Genomic DNA, 21,101 nt, shown 5'->3' with positions numbered 1-21,101 from the left:
TAGAGGTGTTACAAGGCTATCAGCGAGGATGGAAACACTAGCCATTTTGGACAGAAGAGATTACAGCATCACAGTATTTGAGTCAATGGACAAAATCATAGCACAGAGGTGCCACCAACAAGCTCATACATCATTTGAAATGCCCTCTGAAGAAAGGAACACATGATCCTCTTTTGAAGAAAGGGAGCTGGTCATTGAGAGAGAAAGGCTTAAACAGTTATTATGGTCTAGAGAACAGGTCCTCTTTATTCTTGTGGTATGGAAGGAAATGAAATGTTATATACCCTTTTGTGGTGGTTGCACACTTTTTCACCTATGCATCCTCTCAGAAACAGGCCAGAGCACAAGAGAGATGTCAGTATTTCAATGCTTTGAAGATTTGCTTGTCAAGACATTTCTAATGCATAAGCAGTTAAAAAAAGCCAAGTTGTGTTAAAATGCAACAGACACACCGGCAAACTACTTAGCTTAGATACATATTACTCCTGTAAGGGTAATAAGGACTCTCAGCTGTCAGGTACAGCAGAGACAAAGCTTATTTGCCTTACAGAGCATTCTGTATCTACCTGATGAAACAACTCACCATTCTTTCCGTATCGTCTGACATCCATGACCAGGTTTCCAGTTTCTAGTCCTCTGCTGATGGCTTCTTCCCACTGACTGTAGTCCATATGTGAAACCTTTGTCCCATTGACAGCAATGATCTCATCATCTACATGCAGTTGACAAAGTGCTGCAGGGCTACCTGCAGAAAACAGAAGAAAAATAAAATTATGTCTCCACTCATAATTATTTTTTTATCACAGTTGTGATTGGAGGGGAGTGAGGTGGGGAATTATTCAAGGAAATGCTTAATGGTCGATATTCAGTAAGTCTTAGGAAAATCTATTACATTTTAATATAAAATCAGTAAACTCTATCAAAGTAGCTTTTCAATTTAGAACTGATGAAAATGACAGAGAGCATCAATCTTTTGGACTTGTAAGTCTTCGCATTCTGGCTAGCCCTTTTAATAAGCAACCTTTGGACTCAATCTTGCCTTCACTAACTCACCGTTATAATCTGAGATAGTGAGAGAGACGCAGCACCACAGGGTCTGCAACAATTAGCTGAAATTCAGCCAACGTTTGGGTAATCCTCCTCTTTGCCAAAAAACCAGCCTGCGCTCTGTTAATTCCAGTAGAAGCTGGCTTTCTCATATTCTTATTTACAGTTTCTGGACTTTACTGACAAGAGCATGCTGCTTTATTGCTGTGCTAAAATAGTTTGTTAGCTCTGAATTGACTGGTAATTGGACTCAAGATATTGCTGGGTGCTGTACCACTAGACTTGTCTGGATTCTACTTATTTTGTCAATTAAGAGCAAATTCTATGGAGCTTGGACTTTGAATCTACTGATATTTTGCAAGACAGGCTGCACTTTATACTTTTTTTCATCTACTACACATTGGCAGGCAATATTACTAGACCAGGGACAGAGAATATAAGGATCAGTTCATAAACTTTTTCTCTATTTAATTCAGAAAATGGATGAGCTGAGAAAGTCAGACTCTCCAAGTATGATTTTATGAATTACATATGAATGGTTTTTCCATTTAAAATTATTCCCTTAGCAGAATGGAAAATAGAAAAGCCAAGTAAAAATGTAGTTAAGCACTGAACAATAAACCCTCATGTTAATAAAAAAAAATTGAACTACACAATGGAAGCATTTTCCAAAGTAAGTAGTGAAATCCACACATCTTATTTAAAATATACCAAGAACAATGCTCTATTACATTATTAGAAACAAATATGGACAAATATGACAGAAGGATTTAGATCATATGCTTCATCCTGTCTTCTGTCTATCTGACTCGTTAGTAAAATACCACTGTAAGTCTGGATCATCCACTAAGGATTCCAATGGCTTTTAATATTCCTGGCACATGAAAAAGTTAAGAAATTAACAAATGCTATGCTTCCTAATACTGCACCAAACAGTGATTCATCATAATTCACTAAAAAGCAACACTAGCTACTATACTAGAAGGGCAAAACTCCATATTTTATTTTTCTGCATTCTTCTTAAAATATGGACTACCAACTTCATTTGCAGTTAGCAGTAAAATTTTCCAAACACACCAATTGCTTTTAAGCAACACTGTAGAAGAAAAGGTAGGGTTTTTATCTGGGGGAAGAAAATATGGGCAGTACTTAAACTGGAAAAAACATGCATCTCCTTAAAAGCCAGGAAGATGTTAATCTATTAATGTAAGGTACTACTAAGAATACTATTGAAGATACTAACACTGAAGTTACTATTTTCAACAAGATCATATAACATTTGGAATTATGTCTGATACTTAGTACCATCTAGACTAAGTTTGACTGCATCTAGACTAAGCCTTATGCTCATGCTAGAGGGAATGCTTAAGGCTCAAGGGGAGTCACCAAAACTCATAATTTCTCTGTTTCGTGTTGTGACAGAACAAGCCCTAGGAAACAAAAAAGGTCATGTTCATCTTACTCAAAAAATTTGTCAGTGATGAGAAGACCCAGCTCAGAGGTGTGAACAGTATATCTCAGCTCAGTTTTATGAAAGGAAGGGAATTTAAGACTGCATGGTTCTTCCTATGCTATTACTACAAAGACATATCCAGACCATACTCCAGCCATACAGATTTGAATGAATAGCAGCAGTCTCTAGATTGCACAGGTAGACCTAACTTAGCCAGAACAACTTACACTACACAATTTTTAGCATGTAGCTTTGCCAGCTGCTCTTCCTCCACAGTCTGTGAATAAAAGGACAAACCAGGGTGCCTATATTGGGCTTCTGCTCTGATTCACCTCTAGAGAAGGCGAGAAGCCTGCAGAGACTAGCTAGAAATTTAGGTGCCAAAAGCTGTATGTTGTCTTTCTCTGTCCAGCTCCTCCAAAACTACAGGAATTAACAATAATTTCTTTATATTGCTATAAAGGATTTAGTTTCTGTGATATAAAACATGTACTGCTGTTTTTTGCAAGTTTCCCTGAAGGTAAAAGACTTTTCTTTCTTACTGGTCCCCAGTAAAAACAAAACAAAACAAATATTCATTTTCTAGATGTACTTAGTGTCCTCTAACCTATCCCCATCTGTTGTCATTACAATAGATAAATACAAAGAAAATAAAATCTGAAGGAAATAGGTCAAATTTACTGTGTCCTACGTGACTGCAAGTGTTTGATCACAGAAGTGCATTCCTACATCAAGACAATCTCAAAAAATTATTGCAAAGGGAAACTGAAAGGGAAAGGACTGAAATAATAAAGATTATATGACACTGCGGAAGTTGACAGAACAGACTAGATTAATGACTTTAAGGCTATTTACCTATTTTTTTAGTGTAAAAATTGAAAACTGTAAAAATGAGCACTATGTTCTTTCTTTTTCTTTTATATGTAGTAAATGGGACTCACTGAAATACGCATTATAAGCTTAATTCATATTTAGGTTTTTGAGAACACTTACAAGAAATTAATTTTGCCTAGTTTTCTCAACTGGTTTTTTTTTTTAAGGAATAGCATATATAGAAGACAGAGTCATTTATAAGTCCTAAAAAGATAAATGCAAGCTATCATCTCAAGAAAATCATACAGCTAGTTAGGATGGAAAAACAATCAGAGGAAGTATTCCTGAAGCTCTTTCTAGGATCATGGAAGAGAAAAAGGTGACTAGGAACAGTTAATTTGGATTTGCCAAGCCTAAATCACACTTGACCAACCTGGTTATTGTTAATGATGAATTGAACAGATCTGTGGATGAGGGGAGAGTGGTGGATACCACACACCTTGTCTTTAATAAGGCTATTGACATGATCTTCCACAGCATCCTGGTATCAAAATTGGGATTGTATTGTCTACAGGGCAGAACAAACAGATGGGTGAACAACTGGCTGGGTTGTCAGGCTCTCTGGGTAGCAGTTAATGGCTCATAATCAGCCTAGAAGCTGGTTACAAGTGGAGCTTGCCAGGGATGTACACTGAGACCTACTCTCTCTAATGTGTTCACCAATAATCAGGAGAAGGAGTTGAAACACACCCTCATCAAGTTTGCAAACCTTGCCAAAAGGATGGCTAAAACACTGGAGGGCAGGGCTGCCGTTCAGAGCAGGAACCTGACATTCAACAAGGCCAAATGCAGAGTCCTGCTCCTGGGATAGACTAACCCCGGTGATCGTTCAGGCTGGGCACTGTTGAGCTGGAGAGCAAGGCTGGGGGACCCTAGCAGTGTTGGGGCTATATGAACACCAGCATGACCAACAGGTCAAGGCAAGTGGCTATTCCGTTCACTCCTCACTTGGTATGCCACGTTGACAATACCATGTCCAGTTTTGGTGTACTGCTGTAAGAGAGACATCAATAAAGTGGGGCAAGTTAAATGGTAGGGCACTGGGATGGGCACGGCTGGAGCACTTGACCTGTGAGGAGAGGCTAAGAGGTTCAGCCTGGAGAAGAGATGCTGCAAGGGGACCTAACAGCAGCCTCCCCAATACCTACCAAGAGAAGTCACTGAGTCACTGAGAAGGGAAAGTCTGCTCTTTATTGAAATTTATGGCAGGAGAACACAGCACAGTGGTTATAAACTGGGACAAAGATTGGTCTGACTGGACATGTGGGGGAAATTTTCTCTGAGAGGATAATTATGCAATGCCCAGGGAGGCTATGCAGTTTCCATCCTTGGAGGGTTTCAAATCCATATGGGTAAAAGTCCTAGGCAACCTGTCTGAATTGTCTAGACAGTTTTTTGAGCAGGGTTTTGCTCTAGGTGATCTTTCAAGGTTCCTTCCAATCTAAATTAGACTATGACTTATCCTTAAAAACAAGAAATACAACATTGCTAAGCGCCTAGCTGAAAGCACATCTTAATCTTTCAATAGGCCACCCACTTCTTTCATCCTTCATTCCTTTAAAGGGAGCTACAGGAATTGAATAAGAATACAATATGAGCAAGTTTTTGAAAAAAAGTATGTTGAACACAGGCTACAAACAAGAACACTGAGATACAGTCCATTGTCTATTCAATCTATACTTTGTGCCCTTCCTTACGTTCATTATGAGAATGGTAATAAAGCATAACCAAGACAACAGCCACAAGGCCTTCACCTTCTCGTTAGGGACAGAGCCTATGCGGACCTTTGTGAATGACTAGCAGGAACATTCACTACCTTCAGATTTCTCCTTTACAGCTGGCAGAGTAAATGGACAGACCTCTACCTCCAAGGAAGAAAATTAAACCAGAAGCTTAGCAGCAAGGAAAGCAAATGGGAAGTTATTCCTTGTGCAAAGCAAACATTAAAAGTTACAGAATCACAGAATTCAGGTCAGGTTGGAAGGAATTACAGTGAGTCATCTGTTCCATCCTCCCTGCTCAAGAAGGGCTATCCTAGAGCACAAATCTAATTATGAAAAGTAGTCTGATATAGTGAAGAAAGGCCTCTTCAGTTCTTTAATTTGAAATGAGAAAAAATAATTTAAGACTGCTCATTAAATGCTGTTAAATGGTATTTTTTCCTCTCTGGAAAGCATAATTAAGGACTAACTAAATTAAAAGTTTCCAGTTATTTCCCTTTCTCAGGATGATCTTGTGTTAGGTGGAAGAAATGGCAGAATTCAATATTCCTCAAGTATTACTGGCAATGGGAAAGACCACTGTTCAGAAAACAAGCATTACGTGTGATTTGCTTGGGTTTTGTTGAGTTTTGTTGCCTTTTTTTAATTAAGAAAATTGAGCTTGTTCTCTGCAGAAGACTATTAAAGCTTAGAAATAAACTTTATATATATTTCATCTGAAGAAAAAAATGTTTGCTTTTCCTCAGTATGGAAACAACTGAAAAAAACTGCACTAGAAATCAATTTAGAAGTTGCAACTGCTTAAAAATGTTAACCATCTCCAAAATTCAAACTGACTAACTAAATTTCCTAACTAATTTTCCTCTGCATTTGTTTACAAATCATATGAAGTGAAATCTTTTAAACTTTGCTGAAAGGAACAATCTGGATATTAGAAGCCTGTATGTGCCCCCTACTACTGTTCAGTAAGGGGCTTGGTGAACAAATAATCATGTTTATGCCTTTTCAGGGGTTATAGAAATGTCCTTAATTAGGAAAATGCATTTTTGGCATTTCTGAATTCAACCTGTTTTCAAGAGATGAGGATTCACAGAAACATATTAGCAAACTAAATACTGATTTTTCAGTTCTACACCTGATTTTTTAAAATGTTTGCAGCATTCTTAGCAGCAGATGCCTTAATTTAGAAGCCTCTGCAAACTAAACATGAGAACAAAAATTTGTACAGTTAATACACATTTACCTTCTTCAACTGTCTGTACAAAGGCTCCCGAAGAACTCCAATTTGTTGTAAACCCGAAGCTGCGACTGTGGCCAGGTCTCTGGTTTATGCTGATTCTCATTTCACTGTACTGTTCCTGAAAAATAAAACATGACACTACAGTATCTGGTATCACAGGAATCCAAATGAGGGAAAGGTTATCCTCTAAATAAGTGAGGCTGCTCACAATGTGCACTTTAATCATCTATTATTAGCATCACAGATAAAGGAAACAGTATTGTAAGTCAGTTAAGTAACTCATTTGCTTTTTATTCAAACAGGTGTTCTTTCAGTTTACATTTATATTTTCTCTACACATACTTTCCACTTTGCATTTCTATCACTTTAAATGTTTTGTTAACACAATGCTACAAAATTTAAGAAACTGGAGGAAATTAAAGCCCTAAATGAGTCTTCTTGGATAGTCTTGTGAATTTGTTGAACGTACTGCCTCCTGAGAGAGCATCAGAGATGTGAAAAAACTAGATACCAGTAATCAATCTTATTTTTTTTCTTGCACATCCGACAGTGAACATCATCAGCTTACTTTAAGCTCAATGCTGCAACCAGGTTTACTTAAGTGAAAAATTACTTCTTTTTATTTTGTGTGAAATACTACCAGCTTGCTGTGGAGACCTTAGATAATAAAACTAATACCAAAATTAGCTAAATTCAGCTCTTCCATTCTAGTGGACTTTCAAGATGCTTTCAATATCTGCATCAAACCCTAACATTACCACTTTAAACAGCAAAAATATTTGAATGGGAAAACATTTTGAAACACTTGCTTTCAATCCCAAACTATATTACATTAACATTTTAATGTGAAATCATTAAAAACAATTAAAATACCCAAATGCATGCTATGCATTTCATTATCAGGAAACTGATATTGTAATAAAAGGGAAAAAAATAGACTTTTTCTGTCAAATAATGTTAAAATAGATATATTCCAGCAACATGTCCATGGAAGAGACCCAGTATGCTTTTATACATGCATTAAATGGACACCTACGTTTTAGCTGCCTAGTGAACCAGCATTCCTGAAGGGTGGGATTCATCTTCCCTAACTTAAAATATTTAAAACTCTAGAAATCTATGGCAATTCCCCAAAGCTCCTGTGTTGGTAGGACACAACAGGAAGCTACAGGGAGCACTGCAGCCAGCCAGAGTCTCTGAGAAGTGCAGCCAGAGGAGGCTTCAGCAGTACCTGAGCACTGGATACAGAAGCAAACAACATTGCAAGGCAACATTCTGAGGTATGGTCTCATGTTACAGGAATGTTCCTGGGAAAACACTCCCCCTTACAGCCCAGGGTAGAAATTAAGTCTTTTCTTCACAACACATCTACTAGTGTGCAAATGCTCCTGTTCAACTCAAGTCCTTAGATGAGTATATTAAAAGTGAATCTACTAACAGGTTAGCACACTCGGATAGAGAACATACAAACCTTTGGAATACAAGTGTGTTCCTGTTCTTATTTTTTTCCACTATCCCAATATGACTCTTCAAACCTATCTCTTGTCAGAGGAGTAATGTGACTTTGTACACTGAACTTCACCATTTGGATAGGTCATCTCTAAAACAGTTAGTGCTCCACAGACCTGGTGTTAACTGCACTGATGACTAGTGAACTATATCAATCTCTCATCTCTGGCAATGATTTACAAACAAATGGAACTTGCATTCCTTAAGTTACAGTTTGTTAAGTTATAATACAACACAAGCTTTCTTAATTTTTTTTTAATTTTTAAAATAAAACACCCATATTACTCATTTGTAGGAAGGACTATTTATAATCTCTTGACTAATGATGGGAAAAAAATAATATGGACCTAGTATATGCTATTCTCATTTGCTATGCTGAAAGAGATTCTAAGAAGCCATATCTAATCTACGTTTTCACTGATTAGAACAGAAAATCCTCTGCCTGTTTTTGCTACAAGACAGAAAAAAAAAATTATGATCCCTTTCCTTATACAGCAATCACAGTTTCAAAAATTTAAGATAAATTCATTGCAATGGCCAAGGGGTATCAGGAACTGCAATATGTTCCTTTTCCACAAGTGATTAGGAAGAAGAATGGTTCAAAGTCATCGAATTTCTGAAAAGATTATATGGGAAGTCATTTCATAAATCAGCATCTAAGGTCTTACGACTTTCACTCAAGCACAATTACTGGCACAATTCACTGGCACAATTAACTTTACCAGCAGCATCAGGAATGCAAAGAACTAATCTCTAATCTGTCAAGCAGTATAAAGCACATTTTCAGATATTACAGAAAGGTATCAAAAATCAAAGCTGTTGCTGGTCATTTTTTACACATGAAACATGCAATTGGTTGGAGGAAACAGCACTTGAAGATACATATTTCAAAAAGAACACAAAGACCCAACTCCTGGATAAGCATATACGCAAAGAGATGGTGAATTACTTTAAAATTAATGTGAACATTAATGAGATTCAAGTAAATAGCTAAAAAAAAGAGAAGGAACTCAAGCCAGATGGAAAAAAGAGGATAGTATGATACTGATGTTTATGGCTAGCCTTGGAAAAGCTGATCTTTATTTTCCTCCACCAGTTTAAAAGTGCAAATGAATGCTAGAGCAGCTCAGGTAATTTATCTAACTGACATACCTGATTGTGTCACAATGTGTTAATATGGAGAAAAACAAAAAACTGGGCAAGCGCCAAACAATATTTAGAAAAATTATTTTGATTTAGAATAATAAATAAGATTAGGCACATGGCATATGAAGGGTAGGGAAAAATGCAGCAAAAGAAACAATTTTTTCCAAATATTCTCTTTCCCATGAATTAAATCAAAACAAACAGAAGCTCTCTGAGTTGTCTTCTTACTACCAGAAAAATACTTGCATTAGATGAAATTTTATATATTTTCTCTTTTACTCTGCTGTAGCATTCAATTACACCAAGTAATCACATTATTTCCACACTTACCATGGATTTTGAATCCTCAGGCTCTGCTGGACTCGTAATTTCTGCAGAAGATGCAAGTGAAAGAGAATCAGAAGGAATGCCATACTCAGGTTTAAGAATACTGCTTCCAGCATCTTGGTCTTGGGATTTTACAGGTAATGCCAAAGTAGGAGCAGGTGTTGACTGAACACCTTCTTTTTCCTCCTCTTCCTCCTCACCTCTGCTTCTGAATGCACTAGTGGAGAGAGGGTGTGCAGAGTCTGGTTGTGAAAAGGAGACGCTGGTGAACAAAGTTTGAGTTCTTTTAGCTTTTTCTACTTCTCCGTTGTATTTCAGAGTATCATCCATCTAGGACAAAAATAACAGTTTGGTAAATATGCGCTTTTAAAAAAATTCTTTAAATCTTTCAGTGATCTTAATATTTAACAAAAACACCTCTCACCCTTTCAAACAAATTCTGGTTTTTGTACCCATTACTAAAGAAGAGAAACATTTTTTTCTCTTTAAATCCTTGCAGAATAAATAGGCCAGACTTTTCAGGATAAACTTGTTAAAGTCATCTGCTTCGAATTATTTGCATTCTTACCATTTTTTAAATTTAGACAAATAAGGATTTAGGAGAAAGCTATGAGAATCAACATAGTAATGTGGCAGGGGGAGAATCAATTTCATTTTTTCAGTGCTTTACTGAGCAGACAAATTTTAGGCTAGCATAAAATTTCAATTTCAACAAAGTCAGCAGAGCAGAGGAAACTTACATCACTTGAAAAATTTGTCTCTAGCACTTAATTATGTTAACTTAGCTCCAGATAATTACCTCCAACAATGACAGTTTTATTGTATGGCACACTAAGGAGACTTACCACAAGTAATAAAAAGAATGTTCTACCAAATATAGTTACTAGCTTTAATTCCAGGAGTATGTTTAAGAACAGAAACACAAGTAAACATCCAAAGCCATGACAGAACTGCCTGCTCCATTAACACAGCCTTCATCACACAGCAGACAACTTTTTAAAACAGCAGACAACTTTTTAAAAAGCAACAACACTTTAAAACTCTACTGTTCCCCCAGCTATTAAAGACCCCACATTTACAAACTTCAGGAATGAAGCGGAATTTTACCGTGAACGACCGTGGAAGTGACGAGATTCCTCTTGAGTGGACACCAAAAGGTCTTGGTGTAACCACAGATGTTAACCTAGAGGTATCAGTTTTCTGGTAAGTTCTCGGGAGAGAAGCTGAAACCTGAGCTGACCCAGTTTGAGCATTCACTGAGTAGCGAGTAGACAAAAGAGCCGAGCTCTGCTCCTCTGCCAGGCTCTTTGGCAGAGCAGGAGCTTCTTGAGCAGCTGAGCTCTCCAGCAGGTTCTCCTTGGGCAGCTGTGAGGCATATTCACTTTTGCTGTCCTTAGTGCTGTAGGAAGTATCTTCTTCCAAAAGGTAATCTTTTGCTGCTGACCATGTGGAAGGTGCTTTTTCTTCACTAAACACATCATCATTCAGTGAATACCTCCAGCTGTGTTCCTGTTTTCGTTGCCCACAGGAATCTTCATCTCTCCCCTCCCTAGGGGGACAGAGCGTGTTAGAACACCAAAGTGACCCGACAAAGAGGCAGGCCCTAAGTCTTTCAACTACTGAATGTTCAAGGCAGAGCATAAATCGAAAAATACATCTCCAGTAAATTAAAATGAATGGCATAATTTAAAAATATTAGTATTTTCGTATCTTTTTAAATCTACCTTCTTCCCCCTCCTTCCCATTTCAACACTCTCATAGCACTCAGGGATACTACTGTCACATTTTCAAGGCTGCCACCATGACAGAAATTTATATTTGCCAAGAAAATTATATAGCCATCCAAATTACATATCCTCAGAAATTCATATTTAATTTAGGAAAGAATGTAAAGAAGGTAGTGCCATAACACTGCCTGAACTCTATAACTCTGGTTGACATTTCTGCTCTATGAATACATTATGCTGAATTTTAGATAACTAAATAAGATGGTGTCCTGAAGTTCAGATTATTATTTTTTTTGTGCTATTCATTCCTTTGTCATAAAGGAACAACCACCACCTGGATAATCTTTACCACATAATTTTTAAGATTCTGATGATACTGGATATTCAATACAATTAGCATCCATATTTTTATTCAAGCAACTAATTTTTGTCCTCACAAATAAAAAAATACAGAAATCCAAAACATTCTGGGTTTAAACTCATTAAAATTTCTTTTATGAATATATGCCATTCCATTCTAATACATGCATATTCCCTTCAACTCAGTCATACATGCATTTTAAATAAATAAATAAATAAGACTGTCACCAGTAGAAATGGTACTGTGCAGTTTACACTTTTTACTCTTCAGAGATTAAATACTCAGAGGAACAATTAGGGATAAAGAAAAAATCAAGTAAAAGTTTACAGCTCTGTAACATACATTAAAATTCTGGCTGCAATTATTCACAGTGCCTAAAAGAATAGCGAATGTAGTGGTTGAATAAAGAGAAATAGTTAAGCTTATCCAAGAATAAAAAAGGCAACTATCCAGTTCAACACTATTTTTTTAACTAATTTCAAAAGAATGCAAATATTGACTTCTCAATACATTTATTTATAGATAGCAGAGCAAAATATCATTTATAGAGCAAAACTCTTTAACATTCTGTGCAAAAACGGCATTAGTAAACCATATTCAGCCCTCCAATTGCCTAGATTTCTGCACTGTATTTTGCAACTCAAATTGTTGAGATCTCTGCAGAATCAATTGCAACTTGGCTACAAAAGCTGCTCAAGAATTGAAAGGAATAAAAATGCTCAAATTTAAGTTCTTCAACATAATACTCCCATTAGGGCCATTACCTCTCCTGCTGCATTTCTTTCAGTGACTTGGTACTCCTTCCAGACACTTCAGAGGCTCTCCTTTCAATTTCTTCTCTCTCTTCCTTTTTCTTTTGCAATTCTGAAGTGTAGCTCTTTCTACGATTCTTCCATTTTGCTAGATCCTATTAGAATAACATGAATGTATCCCATCCGATTTTCTCAAGACTCCATAGACGTACAGAGGCATCTCATCACATGCTACTTATAGCCTTGATTTTATTCGCATGCCTGCATCGCAGCTGTATTTTCATGTACCTTTCCACTAAATGATAAGGGGGTTCTCATATTTCAGTTAGGGTTGCAGGCTCACTGCCTTCTCAAGTTAATAATTTTAATTATTGGACTACATGTGGAAAGGCACATCATTTTGCCCCATTTTTTCCCCTCTTTAGAATATTCAATTTTATTCCAGAGTACTTTACCCAGTGACACATAGTTGAACTATTGATGCAAATGCCATCTGTATTTCTTTGTTGAAGGCTTTGGAGTTTGGGATATTATTATTTTTCCAAATCACTATTATGTTAGACTGATACATTAGCTTGAGAATAAATATGCCTTAAATTCTAAATTAAAAACATATATTACTATATTTTCCTCATTTCTGTAAAACCACAACGTGAACTCTAAATATTGTCCATGAAATACCAGAGCTGAGTTAAGGAAAGTACTGAATATCAGAACTGAGATGGCTGAGATGCATTAAACAAACAACTATGAACTTTTTGTTCAGTGCTTTGTTCTTAATTTCAGCTTCTTGTTGATATTCATTGTCAAGCAGAGATTTTAATAAAATCAAACATCTTCAGATACCATTATGATACTGTGCAAAGCTACCACACAGTTTACAAGTTGGATTTAAGACAGAATTATTAGGAGATAGAAGCCTCAATAATTTGCACAACGAAGTATTATTTCCTCCCCCCTTCTCCCAAAGGATCAAATACTAGACATTCCAATCATTTCATTAAAAAAAAAAGAATCACAAATTTCAGATAACACATGAAGCTATGCCCTAACTTTTCTTTATGTCATCAGAAATCAAGCCTGATGGTTTTATTACAATACACACAAGTCTTATCCTAAAGCATTAATCAGAATCTTATGGCAATATTTAAAATAATTTCAGTTCTGCATTACACAGACATCCCCAAAACCACTGGTAGTTGCACGAGATGGATCATTTTAGAAGACAGCCCCATGAGTTGCTGCACACATGCCATAGTTTGTTTACAAGGGACACTGAAGGCAGTCCTTCAAAGTAGGACATACAAAGAGAGGTGAAAAGGAGTCCTTACTTCTTGCCACTTTAGATCTTGTTCTTGCAACTGTTCTTTTATCTTTTGTAGCTCTTCATAACGGATTTTGCGCAATGACTGCAGCTCCTCTGCACTGACATCATTCAAAGATTTACTCCTAGGAAGAAAAAACAGTACTCAGCTTTATAATATCTTAGCCATCATTTATGCAAGTGAAACCTTCAAAGGGGGAGAGATTTCTATTAGTAGAACTGAGTGCTCATGAGTGTTATTTCAAATAGAGCAGGAAACACATGGGCAGCTGAATGAACAAGGCTGGGACATGCTCTAGTGCCAGCACTCAAGTCATTAGTTGCACATTTGAGCAAATAAAATCAGGTTAAGGGAATAAGCAGCTCTATAGCAGCTCCACGCTGATCATTCACATTGAGCTCCTTGTATCGAACTGCTACTTCTGTTTAAACTTGTTATTTGTATTGATCTTGTTCCTTCCTTTGACACAAAAGGCATTGCCCCCTCCCTGAGTCCAAATTCCCATCCTTTGACTTCTCTCCTGTAACAGCTCCACCATCACCTCCCGTTCTTTCATTTCTTAAGCTAATCATAAAATCAAATCAGTTACTGATTCATGTTTCCAAAGGATTAGAGTAATTCACTGCTAAATGCTCGGATCATGCATCTCCCAGGCCCCACTAGCCTATGTTATTCCTCCCCAGGCCTCCCTGATGTTTTCCATGCAAGTTGGGATGGCTAACATAGCCATCTTCTTACTGATTTCTTCAACACGGCTACAAGTTCCCCCCATGAACTTCTACTCATTAGTTCCCCTTAATCTAAATTCCTCAAAGCTCGTCTTTCATGCTCCCTCCCCTGCCCCATGCTGTTTTTTCCTTTATTCTTTCACACTATGTGATAAACATAACAGGATATTTAATTCAGATACAGAATAAGACTCCTGCTCAGATTTGACCACAAGCCTCTGAGACACTAAACCAAATGCAGGTGCTTCATTGTAAGGTTCAATGATGTAATATATAAAATGAAAGCTAGTTTCCTGAGGTTTGAGGTTTTGTTGCTTGATTTGTTGAGGGGGTTTTGTTTGTTTGTTTTCAAAAATACCTTTGTTTTCATTTATCCTAAGTATGAATGATGGGGGGTGTAACCAAGTTCTAATAGGACTTGAAAACATGGCACTTCTCTGATATGATGGAAAATCAGATTGAAACCTAAACTGATTCAGCACAGAGCCTTGCTCTAATCTGTTACATTCCAACAGAAGTCTGAACTAACAAACCAGACTCTCACTTCCTCCCAAGAGGCCCAATTCACTTTTGTTGGTAACATAAGACTTTGGACTCTGGCCTCTAGAAATAAAGACAGAGGCATTAACTCATTGTATCTGTTTGCTTGTCTATTTTCTGAATGGGAAGAGTGCCAAATTTAGCAAAAATCTCCCGGTCACTATTGCAGAAACTCTTGTACAATTCTTTTCCTCCTTTTTTATGCTTAAGTTACATCACGTGTAGAAATGGTTTGAGGTAACCAAACTCTACATAAAAGTTGTATCAAATTTATTCCAGGTGAGTTCAAGAAAACTTATATAACTACAGTTTCCACTTATTTCTCTTGAGTTATTATATCTGCCTGCAACAAAATAGGAAAATCTAGACCTAAATACAATGTACCCTAAGTACAGTTATATTCATACCAAGGAACAGGATGTTAGTTTTAATTTTAGTCTAGACTTAAAAATATAACTAGTGACTTTAGTCTTCTGAGTCTCCCTCCCCTAACATTTAACAACTTCTGAGACACTTCTTGCTTCTTCTGGAAGTATTTAGTAATTTACCAGGTCTGCCTCAGAGTAAAAATAGAGAAGTAAACAAATAAATACATTTACATTAAAAAAAATAATTAGAAACCAAATGCCTAACATGCCATCACAAATTAAGTGGAAAAATTCTTTCTCTTTGACTCGCAGTACATCATAAACAACATCTAAGTTCACATGACACTAACCAATAAGTTTACCACTGAGGATTCAATAACCTGGAGGATATAAAATAACCACCGACCATTCACCAATCCCATGATAAATACCATGTTGTTAATTATTTTCAGGTTCTAGGTGTGCAGCTTTCAAAATAAAATATGTACTGATCTTCCTTTACATTTTTCAATGTTTTAAAGTCTAATTTAAATACAGAACATCAAATACTTTACTTCAGTAGGAAGAAAATATTAGAGCTGATTTTCAAAGTGCCTGATAACTATAACTTGGATACACTAGATGCCACAGAGAACTTTTGCCATATACACAGCTTTTAGTCTTCTACATTCGTTACATAAATTGCCAAAGCACAGAACAACAAAGCATCATGCACAAGTTGTTTTCAGCATAAGTTTTTAGCTACTGTGCATGCATAAAGATGTAAAGAGGAAAAAAAAAGGCATAATGATCTTTCAAGCTTTCATAAAACTTACCCTTGCTCATCAGAAAGCTTTTGAAACAGTCTGAGAAATCAGAAACCAAAAAAGAAAAGATTCAGTGTCTTGATATTGATAACATTCACACCATTAGTATACCAGCACTCTTATTAAGTGAAGGGAAAACTGAAAGCTTGGGAACCAGCCAGCATGGAATAGCACATTGGGAATCAGACGCTAGTCAAAAAACACACCAGGACTTGCATGATATGCAAGTTGGGCAGAATCGACAGAATAAGGCTGCCTGCAAGTTTCCAACACTTCTGATTTAGCAATACTGCACGAATGGAGCCTTGTATTAATTCTGCACCACTTATTCCAATGCTGCTGAACAGCATGATGCTCAAAAGAAACTCATTTCAAGAAATTAAAATTAATGCCAATTTGAGTCCCAACAAGAAGTGTGGCTTATAGAGGCTGTCTTCTTGCTACTTCAAGCATTTCTGATACTAAACGAAAGTAATACTTGACTTGGACAAGAATAAAAGGCCTTATATAGACATTTAGCTAATTAAGTCATGAACACAATTAATTGGGGTAATTACAGAAGATTTTTAGTATTCTTAAATATATTTTATCATACAGGTATTTTATGCTGTTGAATGAATTCTTAAAATGTGCAATATTTTCAAGCACTTCAAAAATATTCCTCAGTGAAGCTTGCACTTGGTTACAGTATTAAGCTTAAAAATTAAATGCAGCAACATCAAAGTACCAACTGGAACACAGAAGTGCCTTAGTCACAAAGTAATGATGCATAGCTGGGAGAACTGCAACTTGCAATGCCGTATTTTCAGAGCTAAGGAAACATTTGAAACTCCACTCTCCCCTAGAAAGCAGAAAATTCAAAGGAGAGCTAGGAAGTAGTTAAGAAATAGTTTTCAGTCAGACAAGAGAAATTTTGAGGATATCAGGAAAGACTTAGCAGAAAGTATGAATCAGGACTGTATGAAAGTAGGTGGAAAATACTGGCAGAATAAAATATGTCACAGTGGAATTTAATATTACATAGACATACAACTTGCATGCACCATGAGTTCAGGCAGATAAAACACTGATTTTTTTCTTCACTTCATCTAATCATCTCAGAACTGTGGCAGGACAGTTTACAAGCATTTTCATACTTAGGTGCAAGCAAGAATGCCCATTTCCAGAATTTGTCATTAAAGAATTAATGTGTTTCAGAAATGTTTTCACCTATTATCTTGCAAAATAAAAGGAAATATTTCTAGCCTCCATAGACTTTTGAATAATCACTATTCCTGTTCAACCATTGAAAGAAACTTATGCAGAACTTTAGCCTGATGAAATGATAATATATTTTCTCTATAGTGGCAGCCTAAAATTAGAAAACATTATTTTTTTTGTTGAAAATATGGTATTGCAGTCATGGGCTTTTATTCAAAGCAAATAAAAAGCTTTTTCCAGGATGACATGAACAAACAGCAGATTGGCACTCTATGAATGGTTCAGCACAAGACGAGGCTTTTCTGAATGGAAAGGGTTCAATGGCACTCAAGCGCAATCTGTGCAGGACACAACCTGACCTCTCCACCATCTGCCGTTTCTTGTGTCTAACTTTGCTGGCCTCCCTGATTGCTTCCCACTTCTTCCAGTCTTCTTCACTGCATGGACCTGGGATAAAATTTACTGGCTGTATGTTGCTTCCAACCTTCCAAGATTCAATCTTGCGGGTCAGCATATCATCCTTCTTATGGTGGGAAGATGGCGACAGTACTCTGCCATTGCTCTTTCTTTCCTCCAGTGTTGTGTTTTTTTCAAGTAAACATAGAAATTTGGATCGGATCTCTTCTGGAAGACTCCATGGATCAGGAAACAGTGCTGGGTGATACTTGTCAGGAGCACCGGACAAAGGCACCTCTTTTTTCTGAAAGAGGACTTTACGGAAAATCATGTCATCCTTTTCCAAATCCGGTATCACAGGCTGGCCCTCTCTGGGTTGCAGGATTATCTCACCCTCTAGAGGAGGCTCTTGATCAGAGAATTTTTTTAAAAACCGAGGGTCTTGAAGAACAACTTGATTCACATGGAAAGCCCCGGTTTTCCGAACGAACAAGTCATCATTTTCCAAATCTGGATACAGATATCCATTTTCCTCATCTCCTTGCTTGCATCCTGGTATAAAGGAAACATTCTTTCTACATTTTATGAGCCTAGGGCCAGAAGTGGGATCAATTTTGGTCTCCGTTTCAGAAGACACGTAGTCAGAGTATTTTTGCAGGGCCTGAAGTAACGAAAACTGACTGAAGCATATAAAACAAAAGGAGGGAAGTAAAAATATCATTAAGCAGCAAGAGACAAGCAGATCACAATGTATTGTGATATACATTTGGTTTAGACTTGCAGTATCACAAGCAGTACAACTACACCAGTTGTCATCCACCACCACGGACTGTAGCACAGCACACGTCAACCAACGCAAAGGTATCACAGCATACTAACCTGCTCAGAAACATCACGCCTACATGCTCACACACAAAGCCAGTAACCCTATGCAGCATGTTATACTTCCACATCTATGTGTTTCAGAAGACCAGCAACTTAGAGCTACACTAAAAGAAAAAATAAACCAAAACCACAACAGCAAAAGAGTAATAACCAAAAAAGCATGACATCATGGGACATGGTTTAATTTCATTTAGCTGTTGCACACCCAGCCACTTCTTTTCGATGCAGCAAGAGAACAGCTCATGCAGCAGTATCAACCTGGGCTGATCAGAAGACTCCATGATTTTTCCTTCTGCAATCTGTGACAATGAGCTTCTCACATATTCAGCAGTTGGCTTATAGCTCTGATCCCTTCTGCAACTATTGTTCCAGTCAAAAATTGGTCTTGGTTGATTAGCAAAAATGGTACAGCTTTGTTTGTAAGCAAATTCCTCATCCTCAGAATCTGATTTCTTTCTACTGTACAGCAGCACAAAGAATGAACAGAGGGAAAGAAAAAAAACCATGAAGTGTACTCATTGAATAAAATGCACAGTTGGCAAAAATGCAACAGTATTACAAAAACAGTATTTCAATTATTTTCTAAAAAAAAAAAAAAAGGCAAAAAGAATAAAACTATCCTGCTGCTACACTGGCAATGAAAATAAAAAATAAAAATAGAGTCACAGAACTACACTTCATTTATAGCCTTTGCACACAGGAGAGAAACAGGCATGCATCAAAACGCACCTGAACCCTTGAATCTCCTTATACCAGGGTTTAAAAGAGGATTTCTTGATTTTTTTCCATAGTAATTCTTCTTCTGGAGTCCAAAACTTAGGAAGAAATTTGTCAAAAGCAACAACTGTATTTGACGCTGAAGAACTTAGCTTGCGAAAATAGAAATCATCTTTTTCAATGTTTGGGATGCCTACTTCTTCCTCGTCCTCATCAAAATACCCAGATAACTCTGAAGGATTGTTAACTCTTGGTTTGTTTTCCTCTTTAGTATCCAACTGCCTCTGCCTCCTCTGGTTACTGTTCAAAATATCCAATCAGTTAAGATATTTTAGGAGCAACTTGACATAAAGAATGCAAAAAGACATGCTTTTTGGCTCAGGAGTTCAGCCTTGTGAATGAAGCGTATTAGTTCTCAATTCCATCACTGCAGCACCAGAAATAATAAGATATATTAAATAAAAAATAAAAAAAAAGTTAAATGGTTATATCAGCATCCTATCTCCTCTGACAAAAATACGAAGTTTGACAGAAAAGGCATATCAAATTATCAGCTGTGTTAAAATGCCGATTAGAAGACTAACTTTACAGAGTTATTTATGGACTGCAATAGTTACTGGATCTTGGATTAGTATCTCTGACCTCAGTGGTTCAAGCACTGCAGCTAGTGGACCAGCTGGATAACTTTCTTGCGAGCAAGATTTAGGAGAGTCATTGCGCAACACGAAACGATGTCCAGGTACAGCAGAGCTTACAGGGCTCTTTTTGACTAGAAATCTACGTTTTGCTAAGTCATCCAAAACAACGTCAGGCAGCCTTCTTTCATCTTCTGAATCAGACCCACTGTCATGCTCATAGACCATCTGGAGGGAAGCTGGATTTGTGAGCCCACACTCTGCTCTGCTATTTTGGCAGGAAGCTACGGGATTTGTTTCACGTCCACTGAGGTTGACCAAAACAGGAATAGAATGAAAACAGTGAAGTCACGAAGGTAAGGATGAAACCCAAGAACTGCCCACTAATCTCATCGGTATGCATCAAGAAGCCAGACAACTGAAATTCATCACCATCTTTTGGAAAGGGTTTAGTGAGAAACTAAAACCGTAGGTCTATCTCTCGTGAACTGCATTTAAGATCATTTAAATACCCTCTACCTGGAGTCTGATCAGCTTCAAAGCATTACTCAAACATAAAAAAAAAAAAAAACAACAAACCCAAAACCACCAACCACACAACCACACCAAAACATCCCCCTGGTTAAAATATTGAAAATCAAATACTTGATTTTGCATTGCAGCAACAGCAGTTGCAAATCATTTTATTTTAAAAAATTCTAAATCAAAGCCCACTTTACTAAGACCACATATCAGTACCTTGAAAATGTTCCATCTGACTCGGTGAAGACAGGACTTGCCCAGCTCCTCCTATTGTCCTCATTCTTCTCTGTCCTCTTCTTCCTTAATGGTGCTGGCACATAAGCCGTCTGCTTGTTTTTATTGGGTAAGAAGCGATTGAAGTCAGTGGTAGGTTTTGGTTCAATCACAGATATCCTACGGTAAGACCTGTCATCTTTATGGGAGTCATGCATTTTGAAAGGCAGTTCTGAGTCTGTGTCACTGTCACAACCTTAGAAGAAAGGGGAGACGAGGGAAAGCACAAACATTATTCTCTAGACACAAGCTTCTAGCTAGAGCTTGGATCAAAATCTTCTAAAATTTAACTCCATGTTTGAGATGTTCTGGCTGCAAATTTGCTGAGCTACTGACAGGACAGTAGGATAGGTATTTTTAGAAGTTTGTGGCAAAGCTGCGATACGATCCATTAAGCTCAATTTGGTTTGCATGACCCTGCTACATTTGTTCCATTCTTTAATTATCACATTCTTTCGTTATCACAGGAAACAAAGTGCTAACCTCTAGACTGAAGACATGAAAGAGCATATAAATTTTTAATTAAATAATATTTGCCAGGTAAATTTAC

At 37.1% G+C, this 21,101-nt stretch overlaps 1 protein-coding gene across 13 annotated transcripts in view; it reads right to left on the bottom strand.

The window, feature by feature from the left end:
* LMO7 (LIM domain 7) overlaps positions 1–21,101 on the bottom strand; it is a 134,147-nt gene that overhangs the window by 23,808 nt on the left and 89,238 nt on the right. For 6 of the 13 annotated variants that reach the window (XM_027674558.1, XM_027674556.1, XM_027674557.1 and 3 more), the window contains exons 8-18: positions 20,495–20,747; positions 19,134–19,421; positions 18,663–18,863; positions 17,483–18,199; positions 15,933–15,962; positions 13,488–13,605; positions 12,169–12,311; positions 10,424–10,865; positions 9,320–9,646; positions 6,338–6,452; positions 584–745 (exon numbers count right to left, since the gene is read on the bottom strand). In XM_027674558.1, the coding sequence (XP_027530359.1) occupies positions 584–745; positions 6,338–6,452; positions 9,320–9,646; positions 10,424–10,865; positions 12,169–12,311; positions 13,488–13,605; positions 15,933–15,962; positions 17,483–18,199; positions 18,663–18,863; positions 19,134–19,421; positions 20,495–20,747 (2,796 nt within the window). Of the gene's footprint in view, positions 1–583; positions 746–6,337; positions 6,453–9,319; positions 9,647–10,423; positions 10,866–12,168; positions 12,312–13,487; positions 13,606–15,932; positions 15,963–17,482; positions 18,200–18,662; positions 18,864–19,133; positions 19,422–19,763; positions 20,064–20,494; positions 20,748–21,101 lie in introns of all 13 variants that reach the window. The other 7 variants (XM_027674555.1, XM_027674562.1, XM_027674564.1 and 4 more) reach the window with 7 other exon arrangements.

Source organism: Neopelma chrysocephalum, unplaced genomic scaffold, assembly GCF_003984885.1.
Source record: "Neopelma chrysocephalum unplaced genomic scaffold, ASM398488v2 Primary Assembly neopelma1_25, whole genome shotgun sequence".
Taxonomy (NCBI): domain Eukaryota; kingdom Metazoa; phylum Chordata; class Aves; order Passeriformes; family Pipridae; genus Neopelma; species Neopelma chrysocephalum.
This window is presented reverse-complemented; position numbering and strand designations above follow the sequence as displayed.